Here is a 24,768-nt window from a genome sequence, read left to right as displayed (position 1 = left end):
GCTTGGACAGATGGTATCAAATTGATCCACAGCATTGTGATGCCTTTACTTGTCAAATTTGGGTTGATCATGCTTTCACACATTCGGATCATGCTCCTCTTTGGTTGAGGCTTTCCTTACATGAATTTCCCACTGACAGATTGCCTTGTCGAAGGCTTTTGCTGATTAATAATAGTTATCTGGAGCATGCTGACTTTAAAGCCTTGGTCTCTGATGCTATTCAGTCTCTCTCTTGTCAGATATGCATTGGTTTGGATTATGCCTGGCAGGCTTTTGTTGCTCGGATGCAAGCAGTTATTCGAGATCATGGCAAATCCTATATGCAAGCCACAAGGGAGACTGTAGCACATGCCAAATTTACATGTCAGAGTTTGACTGAGCTTGCTCATCTTCGCCCTTTGTCTTCAGAGGAAAGCATGCTCTTATGTCAGGATCAATTCTCTCTTCAATCTAATGATAGTAGAAAGCTTGCTAAATGGGAAACTCGATCCAGACAACGGGCATTTTTGGATAAAGGCTGCTCTTCCAAGCAATTTTTTAAGAGTTTACACTACAAAAGACAGGCTGCCAATATCTGTCGGATCCAGATGCCTGATGGTTCTTGGTCAACATCTCGTTCAGAGCTTGCTGATTTATGTGTGCAGCACTTCTCCACTCATTTTGGGCATCTGGATACTCTTTCTCCTTGGGTTGTGTCTGCACGTCAGCTTCTTTTGCAGCATGTTCATCCAATTCTGTCTGATGCTCAGGCTTTGGAACTTGAACATCCTTCACTGAAAGGGAATTGTCTGATGCATTGAGATCGTGTGGCAGATGGAAATCTCCAGGATGGGATGGTCTCACTGTTGAATTTTTTCTTGCATTCTGGGATCTTCTTAAATTCACCTTGCTGCAAATGGTAAATACAGCATGGCAAAATCAGCAGATGCCTTTGTCATGGAAAAAGGGTCTTCTCAAGCTGATTCCAAAAAAGCAGCTATGTGATTCACTGGGTGATTGGAGGCCAATCACACTCATGCGAGTCATTTACAAGATCATTGCCAAAATGGTGGTTGATCGGATTAAAGGTTATTTGCACGATGGGTTGCATCCCTCCCAATATGGCTTTGTTCCACGTTGCCATATCACAGATAACATTGCCAATGCTTATATTGGGATTGAATATGCCAAATACATGCAGTAGGATGTCCTACTCTTGTAGGTAGATATTGCAAAAGCCTTTGACACAGTTCAATTGGATTTCATCTCGCAAACTATGCGAGCTTTGGGGTTTGGACAAAAAATGCAGCAAGTTATTTACTGGCTTTAGAGAGATAGCAATGCGACTTGCATTATCTCTGGGGATATCTCTGATGAGTGGACTCTTCGTTGTTCGGTCCGCCAGGGATGCCCTCTTAGTGCTTTACTGTATGCCATTGCTACTCATCCTATGCTGCAATATATTGATCATCTTGTGGCTACAGGATCACTTCATGGCTTGGAATTGGATGCTAATCGCAGCATGGTTGCTCAAGCTTATGCTGATGATTCTTTCTTTACCCCGAAGAATACGCCCCATGATCTTGGTGCCTTGATGCAGGCCCTCTCTATTTATGGTTTGGCAGGTGGTCTTCATGTTAATCTTCAGAAGTCTAAGCTGCTCCCTTTGCATTCCAAAGACTGGCATAGTCTATTATGGCCCGGGGATATCATTCCACCCACTCAGTTTGTTCGTCATCTTGGTTACTCTTTGGGGTGGGAACTCACTTGCCGACAACAAACTGATTGGGTTTTGGCTAAGCTTCGGAAAAAGCTTGAGTATTGGAAACTGGCAACCTGGCCTTTGCATGTTCGTCTTAGAATAGTGCAGTCCATCCTTGTGGCATATATTCAATTTTACTTGCCATTGATCATGTTCACTAAGGCAGACCTTACATCTTTCATGTTTGTCTTTATGGAACTCTTCTGGCGATCTAAACATGGCAGAAAAAGTCTCAGGCTGCTTTCGATGCATCACATTTGTTCTCCCAAGATGCATGGTGGATTGAACATCACGGATATTCATGTGCATATTCTTGCCCACAGGGGGAAAATGTTGCTGCAATTTTTGCAAGGTGATCAGCCTTGGGCTCTTATGATTAGGACTCTGGTCACTCATATCAGTATTTCTGCGTTTGGTCATTGGCAACTCGATCACTGGGATTTCTTTTTTGACTGTACTGATGGCACTTTGCGTGGATGCCCTTTTGTCTCCCGCTTGCTTCTTGACTGGAAGCATGTTCTTTCTCATTTGGATTCTTTCTCATTTGGAATGGAATGGACGACAATCTTTGCTTGGGAATTCTTTGAGAGCTGAAAGCATTCACTGGTCGAAAGTCTTTCAGCCTCCCTTGGCTTTACAGGAACCTCGACGTTCCTACTTTGTTTCATTTAAAGGCATCACCTCGGTTGCTGATGTTATAGATGATGCTGGTACTGTGCTCCCCTTTTCTCTAGCAGCCACTACATATGGATTGGGCTCTCATTATCGTCCTTTGTGGCGACAAATTACTTCTATGCTTTCGTTCTTTGTTCCGATTCCTCCTTTGGAACTCCAGGACCGACTGGAAGATTGGACTTTGACTTCTCCAGGGTCCTCTTCTTGTCCTTTGAGGCTATCTCAGATTACTGTACCTGCATTGTATAAAATTCTTTTGCCTCAACCTTGGGTTTTAGAGAGAGGTGATTCTGTTTGGCGAATGCATCGCTCAGCCAAGTGGTGGAGGAAAAGATTACAGCAACTTTGGGCCTATAAAGCACCGCTTCGGCAACAGGTTTTGTTTTGGCGAGTTCTTTTGGGAGTGTTTCCATCTGGACAGCTATTAGCTCATCGACACATTGCTCCTACACTTTGCCATAGATGTTCTGCTTCTTCGGAGAGTGTGCCTCACTTGTTTTGGCATTGTCCGTGCTCTCCTGAGTTTTTTGATCTACTTCGACAGCACCTGCGAGCGAGATTCCCAACTGTTCCGTTTGGGAAGTTCTTCTGGCTATTTGGGTTTCATCCATCCAGACCGAAGTTTCATCTTTTTTTCGTTTGGGTTCGCTAATGGGCACTATGGACTTTATGGACATATAGGAATTGTAAAGTCTTTGGTGATCCTACTTTCTCTCTGTTTGGCTTTTTTAGGCGTTCTCTGCAGCAATCTTTCTTTGATTGCTTGCAGACCCGCTGCATAGATCATGAGGTCTTTTTGGCATATACTGAAATTTTCAATTGATGTAATTGTAGAACCTTTCTTTGAGGTTACTACTCATATAATATAATCAATCAATGATTTCACCAAAAAAAAAAAGTGTGTGGTCTCCTAGCTGTGGCCCTGCATTGGAAAAGTGCCATTATCATACCCATGACCGTGTCTCTGGTTTAGTGAACATGTAGGGAGATCCTCAAGCCTGATTTGTGCATCGATCTGCTGGCAAGTTTGCTGTCTCTCACTTTGGGCCTTGGCTATGCCGCCTGTTATTGGTCAGTGCTATATAGCTGGAAAAACTGAGTGATCACACTCTAAGTGGAATCTGGCTGAGCACCTGATCTTGCCTGTGTGCCTTGATGTTCTTTGTGCCGGGCATCCTCATGAATGAAAGTTGACAAACATTTCTGATCCTTTTAAGACTGGAAACTAGAGAGGGGTATGAACCCATCCTTGAAAAGATAATGGTAACCTTTGGATCTTCCTGCAGATCACAGAGTGCAGATGCGGCCCTCTCTAGGTATGCCCTCAACCTACCCACTCATCGATAATGGGGGACTGCCGGATCGCTATCCTCAAAGAGTCTTGATAGTAGAGTTTGCAGCTACTTCTCTTGGCTGGACGCAATCTATGCTATAACCTTCTTACAAGGGCTCTTGAAGTTAAGTAGATGTTGTAGCTTCTCTTGGCCTACCATTACATTCTTGCGGCAAATTTACCGTAAGGGCCACTTACAAGCTAGTATACCTAGGTAGTGACCTGGTTTGTGGCTTTGGGACTCACAACAGATAGCTATCTTTATTTCGGTAGAGTTTGGATAGTCTAAATGACAGCAAGCTGTGAACTGAACTAACTCATCAAGCAAAGTTTTTCCGCTATTGTAGGGTGAGGATGAGTTTCTACCAAAATATTGATCATGTTGTCAACTCAAGGCTTTGCAAAGTGTGTGGGATAGATGAATGCTTAGGTGGTTTGTGTTTGTGGGATTAGAAAATTTGCATTCACTTATCATCTCCAATATTTGGAATTGACATGTAGGTGATCTTTATGCTGTTTTGCCTCTATGGAAGGTGATTTGGAGAAGATAATGTGCAGGTTATCCAGTGTGGCGTGGTCAGGTATTGAACGGAGAGGAGTTGTGGAACTTGATAGAGGGCTTGGAGGCAAATGATCTTCTCCACTATACACATCTCTTAACAGGTGGCCATGATGTTATCACGTTCTTTTAGACTGGATCATTTTGCTGCCCCTTGTAGTTTTCTTTTAAAAGCTTACATTTCACAAGATTGGAAGTCAGGTTATTACTTTTGCTTGTTGTTACACAGATGCCATTATTTTCTTGATCTGATTGTGATGAGTTCTTGCAATTTTGTTTGCTGGCATAAGATCACATTTTTAAAAAGGCTCAAATGACAGGGTATATTGGCTCTTTATCGTTCTTGGAATGTGTTCTCCGTGTGGTGGAGAAGCTAAGGTCTATCAATCCCAACTTGATCTATGGTATACTCTTGCTTCTTTTTGTTGAAATTTAACCTTTTTTTGGGGGGGGGGGTGCTTAAATAGGGTGCAAGTATCAGTCTCTATGTTTTTTATCTCAGCACTTGGAATTCTCGGTATTCTATTTTTGTTGATCCTAAAGTTTCTTTGCAGTCTGTTTCCCTATCCCCTTTTGCTTGTGTTTCACTTTTGTGTTTCTTGGTGTCCTTACGAAATTAAGCCTAGCTGTTCTTTGGTCATTGACTTAAAATCTTAAATTTGATATTTAAGAATGTCAAAAGTCAGGTACACCACCTTGTGCATGTCTCATAGAGTTCATAGCCTCAAATCTTGATGGTGTTGTGTAGTTGCAATCTCATGTCCCGTCTTAATCTGCAATTGATGGGATGATGAATGGCCTTGGTTCATGGCTATTCATGCTGGGTGAGTGAAGTGGATTTGTAGGTACACTGATGCCTTTATGAAGCCATCCTGGCCATCCTGACTGACGTAAAGCAAATGTTCTCTGTAAAAGGCCATTTCAGTGGCACGTCACTGTGGTAGGGATACTCGTATCTGTTGATTGTATACTTGCCATAAGTCATCTCTGATCACAAGATGATCTTGTGTTGTGTTAGGTATAAGAAGGAGGTGTCCAAGGATTGGGGAGATGATCAATGGACATTTATAAGAGTCAAACCTTCTGGTGGCCTGTTGGCTATGAGCTGCATGGACAATGAGAGAGCCTTCTATAATAATCTGTGTCTGCCCTGATTGGTCTGGCCACTGTCTAGCCCGTCTAGCCCGGTCAAGATAGATGATGATTTGAAAAGAGGCATCTCTCTTCAGGGGTCATGTTACGAACTTGGCAAGCATGATATCATGTGGAGTGCACCTCTTCCCCCAAATCTTGCTTGCGAGTATCAGGGCCTCTAATCCGACCCACTCTTTTTCCCTGAGATATATTGCTCAAGAGGCGCTTGCATATATGGCTGTTGGTCTAATAGACAACGAAAAAGGAGGGGTTTTATGTTCACTTGATGGAAGTGGGCCTGGAAATATAGTCGCTCTGATGTGGGTTTCCTGCAAATAGGACTGCATATAGGGCTGTTGGTCTAATAGACAATAAAAAAGGAGGAATTTTGTGTTCAATTGCTGGAAGTGGGCCCAGAAACATTGTCGTGCCAATGTGGGTTTGCATCGGATTTTGATGGAATACTAACAGGAATCCAAAGTCCCTTCTTGTTTGTGCCTCCTTTACCGCATTTTGGGGTATGTATCCACCTGTACCGTTTTTGAGTAATTTTGTTGCTGTTTCTTAAGATTTTGAAGCTTTAAGGGAATATTCATTTGACTAGAGACTGATCAGAGGCTTAGACTGATGGCTGTTTTTTACAGTTCATCCTGTTACAATTGAGAGAGAGAAGCTAATGCGGATGTAGAGGCAAGGTGTCACAAAGCAAGTTTCTATTGTTCACAAAGAGAATACAAGTCACGAAGATATCTCACACACTCATGTACAAGACCTTAAATAGGCAAACGTGTCCCACGCCAAGCACTCCACCTCCAAGTGTCTCATGTGCAATGAGGTGACTCCAATTAGTTGCCACCTAGCACTCGCATGTGTCATAAGCCTAGCACACTATTAAAACCTTAGACAACCTACTCAAAACGTATTTCCCACATAGACTTATCACATAGAATCACTAAGGACGCTATGATCATTCATTTCTGAACACTCACTCTTGATCAAGAATTCGTACCAGTCCTTGACCTAGGAACCACTAAGACTCACTAAGAACCAAATGCCTACGGGCTAAAGAGAATGTTTACAAAATAGATTACACAATTGTATATCAGCATGTTGCCACTCATGCCATGTCGATGAAGAAAGCCACCAAGATTTCACACACAACCGATGTGGATGCACCACAAAGTTGTGATGACAAAAGTAATTCAATCTCACACATGGAAATATGTAAGGTGACCATAAGAGCATCAAGAAACAAAGAAGGTTGCTTGAGATACATCCTTGTAAAGATTTTGATGCTTGTGATCTTTTTGCTGAAATACTTTCCCTTAGGAGCCATGAGTCTTTCCGACAATAATAATCAAGACGATGCTTGTTGCATGTAGAGGAAATCAGAGATGAAGCCGCACTCAATATCCAATGAGTTCAACCACTTAGGTTAGACTTTACACTTAGAACATAATCATCACCAAGAGAAAATGTCCTTTTCCTTTTCGATTTGTCTTCACATACAGATTTACAATTGATAATCTAGAATCTCAAGACATACCAGCTCCCTTCAAGTGAAAAGAGGACCAAACATTTGGGTAAATCATAAAGTCAATGTTGTGTTTGACCTCTTTTTTGGACTTTTACAAAGGGAAAGGTGCCAAAAAATCAAAGTAACACATCATACAGAGAGGCCTTCTCTCTCACTTTGGAAAAACCTTCAGAGAACCTTCATTGAGATTTCTTTATATTGCAGCTTCTTTCCACACAAAATTGTCTCACAGAAACAGGGATTGCAAGTAGGAAGAAAGAGTTTTGGACCCTTTTGAATCTTACAAACAAATGGATTTTGAAACAGAGATTTCTAGGTATCATTTCTAGCACATGGCTTGAAGAGGTTCCTTGTTTTGTTGCTTTGTTGCTTGCTTCTTTACTTCGATGCGCTCTCTTTGTTTCACTTTGTTTTCTGTTCTCTGGCTACTGCTCCTTGCTTTGTGCTCCTTGATAGTCTCAAATACCGCAGTAGAGAAATGCAATGACAAAAACGAAGTAACACGGAAAAGGCAGATATTCCATCATTGACTCAAATTTGGCCAGATTTTGCAGAAGCTATAAATTTTGATAGAAAACTCAGATTGAAGCGATGTGAGAGCAAAAATATAGCTCTTGACGTCCTCTATAGTTTATGTGAAGACTCCAAGTTGAGATTCTGCCTCAGCTCTGAATAACTGTCACAAAATCGGTACTTCTCCCAAGACATAAAGAGGAATGTTTATTGCATCGACAATGGTTAAACAAGTTGACTTTGGTTAACTAGAATAAGCTTTGTTTTACTTTTTCTTTGCATTAGTAAAAGAGAACTGTGGGTACGCCCACAAGGGACTAGGATTAGTCTAAGAACTAGGAATGCATGCATTTTGCTAACCTTTAACGGGTTAAAGTGTTGGTATTTGTGTAGGACTTGAAAGAGGCACAAAGGCTCACAAATGATGGATGGATCTAGTGCCAAAAAGCAGATCCCACAAGGTTAAAAAGAACTAGGAAGATGGCACCATTAAAGAAGGCCCCACATAGTTCTAAAAACTGTGGTCCCATGGTGGGCAAAAAGCAAGAAAGCCTATTTTGTATAAAAGCAACATTTAGAAATCACAAAAGCTAAAAGTAGCTTTTAGAAAGCAGGCTCGAGCTTTTTGCTAGGCCTAGTCTTTAAAAGAAAGGCTCTAGGCCTCCCACACTCATTCAAGAGTTGTGCTTAGCTTCATGCTCATCTCAGAGCCAGTTGTACATAGTATTTTCTATTGCAATAAAGACCTTCAAGAGGGTCCAGCCCTTATATTTGGGACCTAATGTTGCTCGTGGTGTTTCTTTCTTCTCTTTCCCCACGCTCTTTTGTGAAGCTCTATAGGATAAGTGATTGTATATTCAGCTTTGAGCTTTCAGTCTGCGTTTGATTATTTCTATCACGAAGGTTTCTTGTTTTTCTATCTATTTTGTTACGGGAAAGAACCGCGATTGGTTTCAGTGGCATTAGAGCATAAGATTTTCACTTTCCTTGGTGGAAACGGTCCAAGGCTAGCACGCAGTTGTGAATCAAGGTGAGGCGTAATTGTTATTGTATCAATTCGAGTGTTGGAGGGTGAGGCGCACCAATTGTGACCCGATTCTTGCTCGAGAAGGTGAGGCGCTCCTGTTGGTGAACTAATGCACATCCGAGAAGGTGGGGCAGTCTTGTTTGGAGGCTAGGAGCCGAGGCACATCTTTTAGGAGGCAGAAATTTGTCTTGGCCAGACATCTCTTCTCTCTCTATCGGCCTATCTGTTGGGCTGTTTTCTTCTCCTCTTGATCTATCAAGTGGGAAATGCGTTCATCCTGTTGTCATCCTTGGTGACATGCTTTCAATCTCTTGCTCAGAATTTTCACACGAAAAGCATCTACTTCTAAAAAGCACTTGCTTTTCACAAAAAGCAACCACTTTTTGTGCACATGCGGCCTTCTTTTCTCAAAAGCGGCGTTTAAAAAAAAGTAGTAAAAGCAGCAAAAAGCAGTAGTTGCTATTTTGTTTTTCTCATCATGGACACGGCCTCTCAGTCCTCACAAGTACAAGCGCCTAAGCAAGATTGCAAGATGAAGGAGAAAAGGTCCCAGAATGTGGATTCCTATTGAGAACTATTGGCTGAATTGGCAAAAGCAAGAGAGAACCACTTCTTAGTGAAAGCTTATCATTGGACAAAGTGCTTTCAAAGATGTCATGGGACATCTAAAGCTAAGTATTTCTTTCATGATTATGAAGTTTGATTTATCTTTATTTAAAGATCTAACCCTTGTATCTTATTACAAGGAAAGAAGTGTGCTGTTTCCTTGAGGCTTGATTGTTTTAGGAATGGAAAGCCAAGCACACAAGATTGCTTATATATGCATATGTGGTCCTAAAGTATTCCTTGATGGGACAAGCTAGTTATTCTGAGTTATATTTCAGTTTTGGAGGATTCCAAGTTATTTACATGAGTGATATAGTCTCTATTATGGAACCATTTTTATGTAACCTATGTGGGCAAGGCTATGGACTATTTGTTTAGTCTCATCAAACTTTTCTATACATAGTACCAAGACAAAAGAATCTCAAAGTTATTATATCTAGTTTACGGGTTTGAGCAGCTTATGTGAAAGAGGAGAAGTGTCAGAGACTACTTATATATCTTTTATGAATTGAAGAGCTAGATCCATGACATATTCAAGATCAGATCCTATTTGAGGGTAGTATGTTCAAAGTTGGCAAGTTGATACTCACGCGCCTGATTTTATGATCTTCAATTAGGGAATTGAGTTATGATAACTAATCATGATAATTAGTTATGTGCTTATGGAGCATGAGATGATCAAGTATCCGATCCTTTATGGTGAAATTCCATGTGGTCATTATTGATCAAGTATTTTAGTTTCAAGTTATATTATCTCAGTTCCAAAGGAGTTTCAGTTATGATATTCAGTCTTTTTGTTTTCTTGTTATAGAGCATGACATGCTTAAGTACCAGCCCTCAATATGGCAGCATTTTATGGTCATTATTGACCTAGCGTTTTCTTTAGGATTCTATTATTTAATAATTTCCATTGGGGTTTGTTTTATACAAGAACTCTTATGGTTTCTCATGGATTATTATGGCCAAAGTGACAGAGTTTTACAATCATCTGTCTGTTATATGTCCTTTTGGAAAGTTTGAGAACCCTCCAAGTTTATGTTTGACTAGCTTAGTTAAGTGTTTCGTAGCAAGAAGACCATTGAGAATTGGGAGCCCTTGTGTAGTGAATGGAATCCATTTCAGAATAGTTCTTTCTAAAGCCATTCCAAGAAGAGGTTCACACTTACTTAGTAACAGTATTGGTATATGTGCAAATCACTCCATGAGAGAAGACTCAGTGGGTCTCTCAAGAAAAGAAGTCAAAGAAAGGCTTTGAGGTATATACACTAAGTATCTCTTTCATGTTGATAAAATTTTCCTTATGTTAATTTGAAGACCTAACCCTTGTATGGTAATACAAGGAGAAAAGTGGGATGTTTTCTTGAATCTATTTCAGGAAGACACCCTCTCATGAATGAAAAGTCAAAGAGTATGATATACCCAAATATTGGCCATGCGATTTATGGCTTCTTTTTTATTTGGATTTAAAGATGGAGCTGTATCCAAAGAAGCCAAGGGGAATATAGAGCCCTTGGAAGAAGCAATCATTTTAGAACTATCTCTAGTCTGGCTTGTGAAAGTCAAAGAAGAAGTAGTCAACTCCAAGTGAAAGGGGCATGGATTTGTCAAGAAAGAAGGATATATAAGTACCGGATGGGAAACTTCTCTGAGTGTATCTACAGACATTATGTTGCTTCTTAGAAACATAGATGTCAAGAGCTTTGTCATTCCAAGGAATTTGGACCAAGAATATTGATATGATCGAGAATGGCAGCTGATCAAAAGGACTCAGGTGGGTTGATCATAGCAAGAGGATTATTGCATAGCAGTGGCATGGAAAATGCCTAGATGGAATTATCAATCTTAGAACCAGAAAGAAGGGCCTATGGCTGCCCAATGCTCTTAAAGAGCAGGAAACGCCAAGAAAAAGAATGGCCTATGGCTGCCCAATGCTTTTAAAGAGTGGTAGATGCCAAAGAAAAACAAGAATCTCCGTGCGGAAAGCAAGTGTTTTAGATGTAGAAAGAGGGGCATGTGGCTACCTAGTTCTTGGAAGGCTAGTCGGCCAAAAGGAGGAGAGAATGCCACAAGACTGATCTAAGTCAACAAACGGAAGTTACTAGATTCCAAGATCCACTTTAGATGGACAAGATGGAGGAGATCCTTAAGCAAACAAACGACGTACTGCACAGAGAAGAAAAGCACCCAGAGGCAAGTTTATTTGCAGGTATCTTGCCAAGTACCAAAACTATTAGGAAATTGATGTCAAGAGAGGAGGTATCCTCAAGTTTTACAGCTGTAAGAATCTTTTCAGTTGAGCACAACTAATTAGAAGCCGAGGGGATGTCACCCAATTGGTACTTCTGCCAAGATATAAAGAGGAATGTTTAGTGCATTGACTTTGGTTAACTAGAATAAGCTTTGTTTTACTTTTGCTTTGCTTTAGTAAAAGAGAACTGTGGGAATGCCCACAAGGGACTAGGATTTCTCCAAGAACTAGGAATGCATACATTTCGCTAACCTTAAACAGGTTAAAGTGTTGGTGTTTGTGTAGGACTTGAAAGAGTGCAAAACGGCTCACAAATGATGGAGCAAGTGCCAAACTTCAGGTCCCACAAGGCTAAAAAGCACTAGGAAGATGGTGCAATTAACGAAGGCCCACGGAGTTCTAGAAAAGGCCCTAAAAGAAGTGGCCCCATGGTGGGAAAAAAGCAAGAAAGCCTATTTTTGTATAAAAGCAACTTTTAGAAATCACAAAAGCTAAAGTAGCTTTTAGAAAACAGGCCCGAGCTTTTTGTTAGGCCTAGTCTATAAAAGAAAGGCTCTAGGCGTCCCACACTCATTCAAGAGTTCTCAGAGCCAGTTGTACAAAGTATTTTCTATTGCAATAAAGACCTTCCGGGGGGTCCAGCCCTTATTTTTTGGCTCTAGTGTTGCGCGTGGTGCTTCTGTCTTCTCTTTCCTCACGCTGTGTCGTGAAGCTCTGTGGGATAAGTGATTGTATATGCTTTGAGCTTTCAGTCTGCGTTTGATTATTTCTATCGCAAAGATTTCTTGTTTTTTAATCTATTTTGTTACGGGAAAGAACCGCGATTGGTTTCAATAATAGCATTGCAATTGGCAGGTCTCATAAGACTGCACTATAGTCTGCAAAAATGTGCTTGTGCACTCCAACCACCAACAATATAGAATAGACCCCTCTCTCTCACTCAGAAACTACACTCATAGCACAATTTTCCCGAAGCTCTCTCTCTCTCTCTCTCTCTCTCCATTGCTCAGTGCTTAGCCCTCCGTTGTTGATCTCCGTCAGCCCTCTGTTCCTGCGTTTGGTCTATTTGTTTGTCAGCCCCTCCGCTCCTTCATTCATTAGCCCTTTGTTAGCCCTTTGTTAGCCCGTTAGCCCTTATAATTCACCAGCCCATTAGTGGTTAGCTTGTTACAGCCCACAGCCCACTAGCCCGTTGATAGTGTAAGGCTCGTTAGCAGCAGCGCAAGTTTCATAAAAAACTCATCAGCAGTGTAAGGTTGTCCGTTAGCAGTGCAAGTCCAGCAGGAGCAGCCTCTCCTTCGTCACCTAACCCTGAGTTGGGCTGAAACCCCTAACCCAATTGGGGGGTTAGCTCAGCAAGGGGCTGCAAGAGACATGGCCAGTAAAGAATGGCCCAACCTCTCTTCCCCTCCTCTTTCTCAAAAACCCCATCAACTCTAACAGCTTCCAGTAGGGTGAAATATGCCACAGTTGCAGCTCGAACACCCTCTCCTTATGCACATATATATGAGAGAGGAGGTCTCTTAGGCTGCTCTACTATTGGATATCATGAATATATTGTGTTCTTACAAGATCAGGTGAGAGAGCTGAGGACACAACTGGCAGATGCTGTAGCTAGAATCCAGGTCCTTGAAGGACCTAGTAAGCAGGAGGTAATTAATGAGGCTATAAAGACTTGCAAAGATTCCCCACCTACCCCCCAGTTAGTCTCCACAGTCAAGGATTTGGTTCAAACTGAAATGCAGACAACGAAGCAAGAGGTAATTGTAGAGTTTGAATGGGGGACTGCGAGATGGATGGTACAATGAGGAGGATTCATTCAGTGATACTTTAGCACATCTTAAAGCAACAATGCCTAACAGTGATGACCAGACAGCAGATGAGGATGACAAGCCTGATAACTCTGAGGATGATGGTGAAGCTTCAGCAGTCCGTATTAGTCATCGTAAAGGCCATGCTGTTATCACATTTAACGCGCGAGATTTAAGACTCAAGATCCTATGACAATCCTACAAGCTGAAAGGAACTAAGCTACAGATAGCTGAGGAACTTACAAGAGCTCAATTGAAGGATAAAACAATGGAGTTAGCCAAAGTTAAGGCTGCCAGGAAGGATGGAAAGTGGGCAGTGTATCGCGGAGGAATAGCACTCATTAAGGAATTCAAATCAAAATTAAAAGACTCTCAGTCTTATATATATAGGTTAGGATAGAATTTAGGTACTCTAAATAATTGGACTTGCTTTATGCGCTCCGAGTTGCCATGTGCCCTCCCTAAGCTGTTGTATTGGATTGTTTTTTATTGTCCCATAGACCTTTGGTCTTCTATGGACGTTAATAGACTCTCTCTCTCTCTCTCTCTCTCTCTCTCTCTCAGATATTGCTATATACCGATGACATAGTCCTTATCTCATCCTCAGTGGGGGGGCTGCAGAGACATTTGGAGGCCTTAGAGGTGTTCTGTAGAGAGAGAGACCTGACATTCAATCTTGGGAAGACCAAGGTTATGGTCTTCAACACCTCACATGCAGTGCTTCGTCGACTCAGCTTCACTTATCGAGACGAACCAGTGGGGATAGTGCAGTCTTACACCTATCTAGAAGCAGTCTTCATTGGACCCTTCTTCACTATGACACATGCAGCCCATGCACGACTCACATGGGGGCGAGGTGCTCTAGCCCGATTGGAGAGACAGTGCTTCTAGGCGCACTTTCAGGATCCACCGACGAAGTGCTGGCTCTTCAACACGCTAGTGCGACTGACTGCCATCTATGCAACACTGTGACCTACCGATAGCAGAGTGTTGGAGTTTCGTGCGGCTTCAAGTGACTATGGGATCTAGGATGATTTGGAGCAAGCCCTCAATCCAGCATGAGATAGTATAGGCAGAGTTCGCCATGACATCATTACAGATTGATGCCATTTTCTAGATAGTGACATTCATTCACGGAGTCTGGGACTTACCCGAGTGGAGACTACCGAATCTGGCTCTGGAGTCATCCAGACGACTAGCAGAGAGTGGGGCAGACACATGGTATGCACATATATCCGCATGGTTTGCCAGACATGGGATTTAAATAAACAGGCTCCCTCCCTTTTAGCACAGTATGGATGCACCCCTTGAGTCGATCCCCCGAGATGAGATTAACCATATCATATGGTTAGACCTCCTCCAACTCTAGACATCTGGGGCTTTGGAGGGAGATTAGGAGCTCCCCACCAAGACCAGTTCTACCGTGACCATTTCCTGAGAGTCTCGGAGGAGGGTTCCATCATCAGACCCCAAATATTTAGAGGATAGAGGAGTATCACACGCACTGAGGATCACCATTGGGCAGATGCGGGCTTCATCCCATCAGCTGAGGATTGAGACAAGAAGAGCAGCACGTATACCTAGAGAGCAGCGGATCTGCATGCTATGCACTCTAGGAGAGATTGACACAGAGGAGCACTTTCTATGCATCTGCCCAGACTACTACGTGATCCGGGGGCGATACCACTGTGTGTATTAGGATAGGAGTGGGTTCGGCCGAGTGTCGCTACTGATCCACTTCCATGACCAGGTCTGCATTGGACTTTATTTGCTTGAGATGCGCCGACACAAGGTGACCTTGCTATGATAGATCAGGGAGCAGCAGGAGGGAGCCAGACCATAAGATACAGAGGCTAACCAGACACAGCAGCATGCCACATATTTCTTTGAATCAGCTCCAAGACATAGTGGGGTGGAGGAGGAGGAGCTAGGTGATGTGCGTGTAGCATGGATTGTCGAGAGAGGACTGCAGGGACGACCTGTGATGCGAAGAGTGACTAGAGCATACTCGATTGAGGTCCAACCTATCACAACTTTCCTCAGAGGAGACCGCCGGAGCGAGGGGTCACTCTGAACATTGCTCAGCGGGTTCAAAGATTGAGGAGGTCACATCCCCCTCCGCCACCATAGCGTGAGATGCCAGACAGACGCAGATTCGAGACATTTTTGCCGCTCACATACGAGAAACCACAATGCGAGGTTTCGAATTTTAAGTTCTAGTCCCAGTTCCCTACTTTCAGACAGTACATGATATGACATGACATGATATGATATGATATGATACATCATGTTTTGTTTTTTATTTTGCTTGAGCTATCAAGCTCTTTATTTCAGCATAGTACTCAGCAAGGGCTTTAGCACACCCTTTCGTTTTTGGTGTATTCTACACTCTGTCCCATAGGCCGGTGAGGCATTCCTCATACGTTAATATATCTTTCTTTATTTTCTCTCTCTCTCTCTCTCTCTCTCTCTCTCTCTCTCACGAAAGGTAGAAATGAGCAAGTCAAGCAAGAGAGGGAGGAAGGAAAGCGTAAATGATGATCCTCGAAAATGGCTCTTATACCATGTTACAATTGAGAGAGAGAAGCTAATTTAGATGTGTTTAAGCATTTTCGACACTTTGTGGCAAAGGTTGAGAATGAAACAGGACTCACGGTTTAGATACTACCCACAGATAGAAGAGGGAAGTATATGTCTCATGAATTCGAGGCTTATTTGAAAGAGAAAGGCATCACACATGAGGTTACAGTGAGGCTCACCCCTCAACAAAATGGCAAAGCTGAGCGGAAGAATAGTACTCTTATGGAGATGGATAGATGCATGCTCACAAGCAAAAAGTTGCCTAATGGGTTTTGGCTTGAAGATCTTATGTGTGCCAACTATGTTTTGAATCGAGCTTCCACTAAGGCTTTGAAAACAAGGACTCCCTATGAAAGTTTGGCATGGGAGAAAGCCTTCAGTGGAACATTTTTAGTGTCTTTGGATGTGTTGCATATGCCCATGTGCCTGTTCAGTTTTGACATAAGATGTTAGATGAGGCACTTAAATGCATATTTGTTGGGTATAGTGCAGAGAGCAAAGGTTACCGTCTCTACAATCCTGCTTTACCCAAGATTTTTTTCAGCAAAGATGTAATTTTTTCAGAAATTTCAGCACATACACAAGCTGAATTTATGTGCCATCTTAGTACATTATCCCAAAGTGATAGAGTTAATTATCCAAGTACTCCTATTCTTCTATCTTGCATCTCTCTAACCTTCTATTGAAGGTTGATAGGTTGGTTCTGATATCACTGTACTTCTTTACATTTGGGTGGGCAATTAAGCTAATGGAAATAATGAAGTGGATGCTTGGTTTGATCAAAGGAAGCAATTCCACTTATTGTGAAACAACTAGTATGCTCTTATGCTTCCTAATGGATTTTTCAACTACTTCTCTTTTGAATGTGATGTTTTTGAGGGATTAATACCGGGTTCCTCATCAGACATCCCTGCTGAAAATCAGCATTTACAGCAAGGTCCTCCTGTTCCACATGCCCGGATTGAGCCACAGGCTGATTTAGTTCCTCCACAGGCAGTGGAATATGCTCTCAGGCAAGAGATTACAGAAATACACTCAGCCAAAAATGTTCCCAATTGGCTGCTCCAAACTCTCAAGGAGAGTAGGCTTATGCTTCTTTGCCTGGTAGAACTCGTAGTGTAGCAAGGCACGAAGGGAGGGCTCTTTTTCTTGAATCATCTTATGCATGTGCCAAATCTCTGCCATGACCTGCTGAATCTCCTCGTCCTGCAAGAGGTCCTCTGGAATGCGGACCGTATTCCTTTTTGGGCCGGTAGATGCTTTATGCATTAGGCTTCTTGCAAAAGCCTTATCAACTAATTTTTTTCAATATAAGTTGAGCAATATAAGAAAGGTTTTTTAATGGAATGAGACGTTTCTTAAAAAGGAAAAGCCCTAACACTTTTTTGGTGAACCGCTGTCAGGTGTCCGAGTTTGTACAATACAATTATTGTGCTAGTTATCATACATGGCACAACGATGACCATAAAAAAGAACCCTGAAGCCATGTGTGGAGATGGCTGAAATAGAAAATTCAGATTCTTCTTGATACCTAGAACATACAAAACTTCCACAAATGTCACTGCATCACCTGACAATGAGGTGACTTGCATTTGACCAATCTCTTTTGCGGGATAAGTTGCATTGTTTGCACAAGTGACAATGCCCCGGTGTGGAGCATCACTCAAGGATTGAAATAGAGATTTGTAAGAGATATTGTGCTTAGAAGCACCGTTGTCAAAATACCAGGCTGGCTTAAAATCTGAAATTGACAAAGCTGAAGCATGCATCTCAAGATTTTAGTGCGAGGCTGGCTTAAAATCTGAAATTGACATAGCTGAAGCATGCATCTCAGGATTTTAGTGCGAGGTCACAAAAAATGCCCACGCATCCTCGGCCAGGTTTGTTGCCTCATGAGAATGATCATGCAAGACCTTGTTTTTACTTTTCCAAAGCAATGCGCTTTCGACATTTAGAGATGTCATGGTCGGGCTTCTTGCAATAATTAGTTGTTCCCATCAGTAGGAGAAGATGATGATAAGGTGCCAGATGAGGGTCTGGCCTTGCTGTAAATTTCCCCCCCTTTGCCTTTGCCCCTGTAATCGCTGGCAAAGGATTGATCTTGAAGAGTAGAAGCAGTCCTGATTGTACATTCCGTACAATTCTGTACTTTTATACGGAGTGTGTCATCAGCTGTCTCCTCAAGCCTCCGTGTGCATTCAAGGTCTTCTTGTAGGAGCATTTTGCAGGCATTTGGGAGTCATTCAAATTCGAGGCAGTTTTTTGCTTTGCATGCCATTTTGCGGGCAGATTTGGACACATTTTGTGTATTGGGAATTTGGTCAAATTTGGGGCTTTTGCATTTGTTGCAGAGATTGCAAAAATTTGGGGCTTCTGCAATCACACTGCAATTTTGCAGTGAAATTTGGGGCTTTTGCAGGCAAAGAGCAATTTGTGCAACATTTGGGGCTTTTAGACCATTTGCTCCTTTCTGGTTGCAATTTCAAGCCACAAATTGGGGCTTTTGTGTTGGGAGAGCAATTTTGTAGGTTTCAGTTCACACTCCCTTTCTGTAAGTGTTTTGAAGCACTTTTGGCAGGTTTTGGAAGAGATTGGATGCTCTGGCAGATTTTTGACAGAGACATTACAGAGATTGGAGTTGCATTTTTAGCCAGTGTTTGGCTGTTTTTTTTTTTGGGAATTGTGCACTCCATTCCCAGCAAGGGAATTCAGATTTGCATTTGCTGTATTTTCTTTCTCAGACATGGCCTAGCAAAATCAGAATGATTTCCAGTTCAGTGGTCTCTCACAAGAGGATAAGCTGGATGGTACCAACTACTCCCTCTGGAGTTTTATGGTACGCAATATTCTGATTTCCCGTAATTTGTGGGACTATGTAAATGGGGATGAGATCCGGCTAGAAAATGTGGCACCTAATACCCCTCCCCAGCAAGGAGGAGGCAGAGTTCGTGCACAGGGTCAGCTGCAGCACAAGTTATTGGTGCAGTTATACCTACCACTCCATAGCAAAAGAGATGGGATTCACGTGATGCCTTAGCTTTGTCGTGTATTTCTCTTTCAGTGAAAAGATTCATCATTCTGCATATCCAGTCGTGTAAGACCTCAAAGGCAGCATGGGATATTTTGGAGAGCATGTATGCAGCTCGGAATGATGCCAGGGTGTCTTTTTTGAAAAGAGATTTGTCTCATACACATATGGAAGAGGGTGACTCCATGCCAGTGCACCTCACAAAGCTACAGGATTTACGAGAGCGATTGCTGAATATTGATGAGATCATTCCTGATTCAGAGATGATTACCACTACTCTGAATTCTCTTCCTGAGTCTTATCTCAGCTTTCATACCTCGCTGAATTTGTCGTTGAGGGGGGGTGCAAATCCTCTCAATTTTCACGAGTTGATAGGACCTCTGTTGCAGGAATAGCAGACCAGGAAGAACATGGCTTCACGAGCAGGTGAACATGCCATGCTTTCAAAATTTAAGCCTAAAGTAAAGGGACAAGCAAAGACATCAGCAAATCAGCCTTCCAGTGGTTTAGGACAGCCTTCTCAAAAGGCAAAGGGTGATGCAGGTAAGCCCAAGAAGAAGGGAATATGTCATTACTGCAAAAAGCCAGGTCACTACATTGGAGAATGCAAGAAAAGGCTTGCAAAAGAAAAGAAAAACAGCTCCGGTATGGCTGTTTCAGATTCAGCTCCTCATGCATCTGACAATGAGCAAGCTACAACCAACTTTGTGGAGCACGACTATGCCTTCTTGTCTTGCATTTCAGACTCTCAGTTGGCTGCTCTGAATACTACAACCACTTGTAATGATGACTCTTATGCTTTTCTGACATGCAGTTATGATTCTTCCAAGGATGCATCAGCTTTCAGTGTCAATGAGACACAAAATACATGGTATTTTGATAGCGGTGCCTCGAAGCATATCACTTCCAAGAAGTGTCTTTTCAGATCTCTGCATCCACCTCCCATTGGTAAAAAGGTCACATGTGCCAACAACTCCTCCTATTCAGTTCGTGGTATAGGAGAAGTTGAACTTACAGCCATTGATGGCTCAACATTCAAAATTTCTGATGTCTTGTATGTGCCTGGTATCACAAAAAATCTACTTTCAGTGTCCACTCTTAACAGAGCTGGATTTTAGGTCATTTTTGAAGATGACAAGTGTGCAGTCCATGACAGAGAGAATGACTATGCCTTGAGATTGTCTGGCACTTTGTTACGTGGTCTTTTTCAGCTTGACATGTATGAGAAAAGACCAGCACATGCTCTTGCAGTTTCCACTCCTACTGCTGCTATGCAGAATGAGGAGTTATGGCATGCCAGATATGGACACATGCATTATGGCAGCTTGATGACACTTCAAAAACATGCTATGGTTGATGCATTGCCTACTCTTGAAATACCTCCTTCACATGTGCATTCTTGGTAAAATGCACAGATTTCCCTTCAAGAAGGATGGATCAGTAAAAGCTGTTTGAAAATTACAGCTTACTCATAGTGATGTCTGTGGTCCCATGAGGACTCCATCATTGGGTGGTCATCTTTACTTTGTCACTTTTATAGATGACTACTTCAACTACACTTGGGTTTATGGGCTGAAACGCAAATCAAAAGTGTTTATGGTTTTCAAACACTTTGCAGCCATGGTTGAAAATGAATCAAGACTCAAGATACAGACATTACGCACAGATAGAGGAGGGGAGTATTTGTCTGCAGATTTTGATGCTTTTTTGAAAGACAAGGGACATGAGCTTACAGTGAGGCTAACACCTCAGCAAAATGGCAAAGCTGAGAGGAAAAATCGTACTCTTATGGAGATGGATAGATGCATGCTAAAAAGCAAAAAATTGCCTCATAAATTTTGGCTTGAAGGTCTCATGTGTGCCAATTATGTTTTGAATCGGGCTCCCACAAAAGCTTTGAAGACCAAGACTCCCATGAAGTTTGGCAAGGGAGAAAGCCTTCTGTGGATCATTTTCGTATTTTTGGATGCCTTGCATCTGCTCATGTGCCCGTTGAGTTTCGGCATAAGTTGTCTGATAAGGCAATCAAATGCATTTTTGTTGGGTACAGTGCAGAGAGCAAGGGCTACCGTCTCTACAATCCTGTCACACGCAAGATTATTGTTAGTAGAGATGTTATATTTTTAGAAAATTCAGCTCACACTTAAGCTGAATTTGATTTGCCTACTTCTTCCGTTGATGTCTTTGAGGGATTACTACCCATTGCCTTGGGTTCCCCTGCTGATATATCTGATGCAAATCAAAATTTTCAGATACCTCCACATGCTCCGATTCAGCCACAGGATGTCTTACCACCTCCACAAGCAGTGGAAGAGGTTGTTCAGCAAGAAATTGTAGATATACATGCAGCAAAAACAGTCCCAAATTGGCTGTTACAAACTCTCAGGGAGAGTAAAATTGATGCTCCATTACGTGGCAGAACTCGGGTGCAATAAGGCATGGGGGGGAGCACTTTCAGTTGAATCAGCTTATGCAGGTACTCTTCTTAATGAGGAGGAGCCTGAGACATTTGAAGAGGCACATGATAATGTGCATTGGATGAATGCCATGCACAATGAATTGCAATCCATTCAGAAAAATCAGACATGGGAAGTTGTCAATTTGCCACCAGGTAAACATGCCATAGGTACACGGTGGGTTTTCAAAGTTAAAAGAAAGCCGGATGGGACCATTGATCAGTACAAGGCAAGGCTGGTTGCAAGAGGATATGCTCAGAAAAAAGGCATAGACTATGAGGAGACTTTTGCTCCTACGTCCCGAATGACAACCATCCGCATCCGATCAGTTATGGCCATGGCTGCAAATTTTGAATGGAATGTTCATCAGTTGGAAATTAAAACAGCTTTCCTTAATGGAGACTTGTTGGAAGAGGTTTATGTCAAACAACCTCCAAGCTTTGAAATTTCAGGAAATGCACTTCAGGTATGCAAGCTGAATAAAGCTTTGTATGGGCTGAAACAAGCCCCACGTGCATGGTATGCCAGAATTCATGCCTTTCTGACCAGCAAGGGGCTGCACAATAGTCCAACTGAGAGCACCCTCTACATCAAGAAGGATAGGGGGGATATTTTAGTCATCATTCTTTATGTAGATGACTTACTGCTCACAGGGTCAAATGAAGATAATATTGCAGATTTTAAAGCTGAATTGCAGACCACTTTTGACATGTCAGATTTGGGGCTGCTACACTTTTATTTGGGGATCCAGTTCACTCAAGAGAAAAGTTTTGAAGCTGCTTCCTGATCTACGCTAACCTGAAGACTTACGGTTGTCCAAGCACTACTGCTGAAAATTTGTGCCACATCTTTTGAAGACCACACCGTGCATCAGCAATGACACTATGTTTTTTTGGGCTAACGATCTAAGTCTCTCTATTGGATGACACATGGCAGCTACATGTTTAGAATTCTTTCGCAAAGTTTCAATTGTGCTAGTCAACCAGTTGGACCGACTTTGTTACTGCAACCCTATTTTTTCCTGATTTCCCCCCCTTTCTTTCTGTGCAGCTTCATGCAATTGGACAGGCTGAGATATTATCATTGTATTCAGTGCATTTCTTTTCTTTGTACTCATCATGGATGCAGTAAATCAAATTCAGCTCACACCTAAGCTGAATTTGATTTGCCTACTTCTTCCGTTGATGTCTTTGAGGGATTACTACCCATTGCCTTGGGTTCCCCTGCTGATATATCTGATGCAAATCAAAATTTTCAGATACCTCCACATGCTCCGATTCAGCCACAGGATGTCTTACCACCTCCACAAGCAGTGGAAGAGGTTGTTCAGCAAGAAATTGTAGATATACATGCAGCAAAAACAGTCCCAAATTGGCTGTTACAAACTCTCAGGGAGAGTAAAATTGATGCTCCATTACGTGGCAGAACTCGGGTGCAATAAGGCATGGGGGGGAGCACTTTCAGTTGAATCAGCTTATGCAGGTACTCTTCTTAATGAGGAGGAGCCTGAGACATTTGAAGAGGCACATGATAATGTGCATTGGATGAATGCCATGCACAATGAATTGCAATCCATTCAGAAAAATCAGACATGGGAAGTTGTCAATTTGCCACCAGGTAAACATGCCATAGGTACACGGTGGGTTTTCAAAGTTAAAAGAAAGCCGGATGGGACCATTGATCAGTACAAGGCAAGGCTGGTTGCAAGAGGATATGCTCAGAAAAAAGGCATAGACTATGAGGAGACTTTTGCTCCTACATCCCGAATGACAACCATCCGCATCCGATCAGTTATGGCCATGGCTGCAAATTTTGAATGGAATGTTCATCAGTTGGAAATTAAAACAGCTTTCCTTAATGGAGACTTGTTGGAAGAGGTTTATGTCAAACAACCTCCAAGCTTTGAAATTTCAGGAAATGCACTTCAGGTATGCAAGCTGAATAAAGCTTTGTATGGGTTGAAACAAGCCCCATGTGCATGGTATGCCAGAATTCATGCCTTTCTGACCAGCAAGGGGCTGCACAATAGTCCAACTGAGAGCACCCTCTACATCAAGAAGGATAGGGGGGATATTTTAGTCATCATTCTTTATGTAGATGACTTACTGCTCACAGGGTCAAATGAAGATAATATTGCAGATTTTAAAGCTGAATTGCAGACCACTTTTGACATGTCAGATTTGGGGCTGCTACACTTTTATTTGGGGATCCAGTTCACTCAAGAGAAAAGTTTTGAAGCTGCTTCCTGATCTACGCTAACCTGAAGACTTACGGTTGTCCAAGCACTACTGCTGAAAATTTGTGCCACATCTTTTGAAGACCACACCGTGCATCAGCAATGACACTATGTTTTTTTGGGCTAACGATCTAAGTCTCTCTATTGGATGACACATGGCAGCTACATGTTTAGAATTCTTTCGCAAAGTTTCAATTGTGCTAGTCAACCAGTTGGACCGACTTTGTTACTGCAACCCTATTTTTTCCTGATTTCCCCCCCTTTCTTTCTGTGCAGCTTCATGCAATTGGACAGGCTGAGATATTATCATTGTATTCAGTGCATTTCTTTTCTTTGTACTCATCATGGATGCAGTAAAACTTGCTCCATTAATTGAGAAATTTTCGGGAACCAACTTTCGCACTTGGCGAACAAAAATCAGGCTTCTTCTCATGCAAGACGGAATCTGGAATGTTACAAATGGCAAGGAAGAAAGCCGAAGTTGGACGACAAAAAGATCCTTCACTAAGAGAACCAGAATGATAAAGCTTTGGCTATTATTGGTCTAGGGCTTACTGACAACCTTATCCACCATGTGGAACTTGACAATACAGGAAGGGAAGTTTGGACTAAGCTTGAAAATATTTTTGGAAATACGATCATTAATTCCAAAGTTTTTCTCAAACAAATTTTTTTAAATTTGAAGATGAAGGAGAGGCTCTGAGTGAACATCTGAGCAATCTAGGATCTATTCTTCAACTGCTGAGTGCCTTAAAAGCCATAGTTGGAGATGACGACCAGGTGGTAGTTTTACTCTCTAGTATTGAGGGTATCTCAAAATACAGTGAGACATTGGTAGTACTTCGAGTGAGCGTATCTCAAAATACAGTGAGGTATTGGTAGTATTTCGAGTTGACCGTGATATGGAATACACGATATGGTGGCTATCCTTATTGATGAGGATCGTTGTATTACAGAGAAAGCTGGAGCTTCACAAGAACTTTAGAAGGCATTCTTCTCAAAGAACAAATCAAGAAAGAAAGGCAAGCCATTGAAGTGTACCTACTGCAACAAGCTCGGCACATCGAGGATCAATGCTTCAAGAATAATCAAAGGAGCATGCAAACTTGGTTGCATAGGAGATTGAGGAAGATGAAGATGAAGCTAGATCCTCTATTGGACCTGTGGAGAATGCAACTGTTTCCGATCTATGTCTACATGAGGAGATAGATGATGATTGGGCTTTCTAGAGTCATGTGTGTGTGTCAGGTACTCTGCCTTGGGTACTCTAGAGTCATGTTTGTG

At 42.2% G+C, this 24,768-nt stretch overlaps 1 protein-coding gene across 3 annotated transcripts in view; it reads left to right on the top strand.

The window, feature by feature from the left end:
• Nucleotides 1-24,768, top strand: part of SOS4 (pfkB-like carbohydrate kinase family protein) — a 199,994-nt gene that overhangs the window by 33,542 nt on the left and 141,684 nt on the right. For all 3 annotated transcript variants that reach the window (XM_087400421.1, XM_087400423.1, XM_087400422.1), the window contains exons 4-5: nt 4,308-4,412; nt 4,629-4,712. In XM_087400421.1, the coding sequence (XP_087256547.1) occupies nt 4,308-4,412; nt 4,629-4,712 (189 nt within the window). The remainder of the gene's footprint in view (nt 1-4,307; nt 4,413-4,628; nt 4,713-24,768) is intronic.

The sequence above is a fragment of the Dipteris shenzhenensis genome, chromosome 29 (genome assembly GCF_047967505.1).
Source record: "Dipteris shenzhenensis isolate YYH24624 ecotype China chromosome 29, Dip_SZ_1.0, whole genome shotgun sequence".
NCBI lineage: Eukaryota > Viridiplantae > Streptophyta > Polypodiopsida > Gleicheniales > Dipteridaceae > Dipteris > Dipteris shenzhenensis.
Note: the sequence above shows the minus strand (reverse complement) of the source record. Positions and strands in the feature narration are given on the sequence as shown.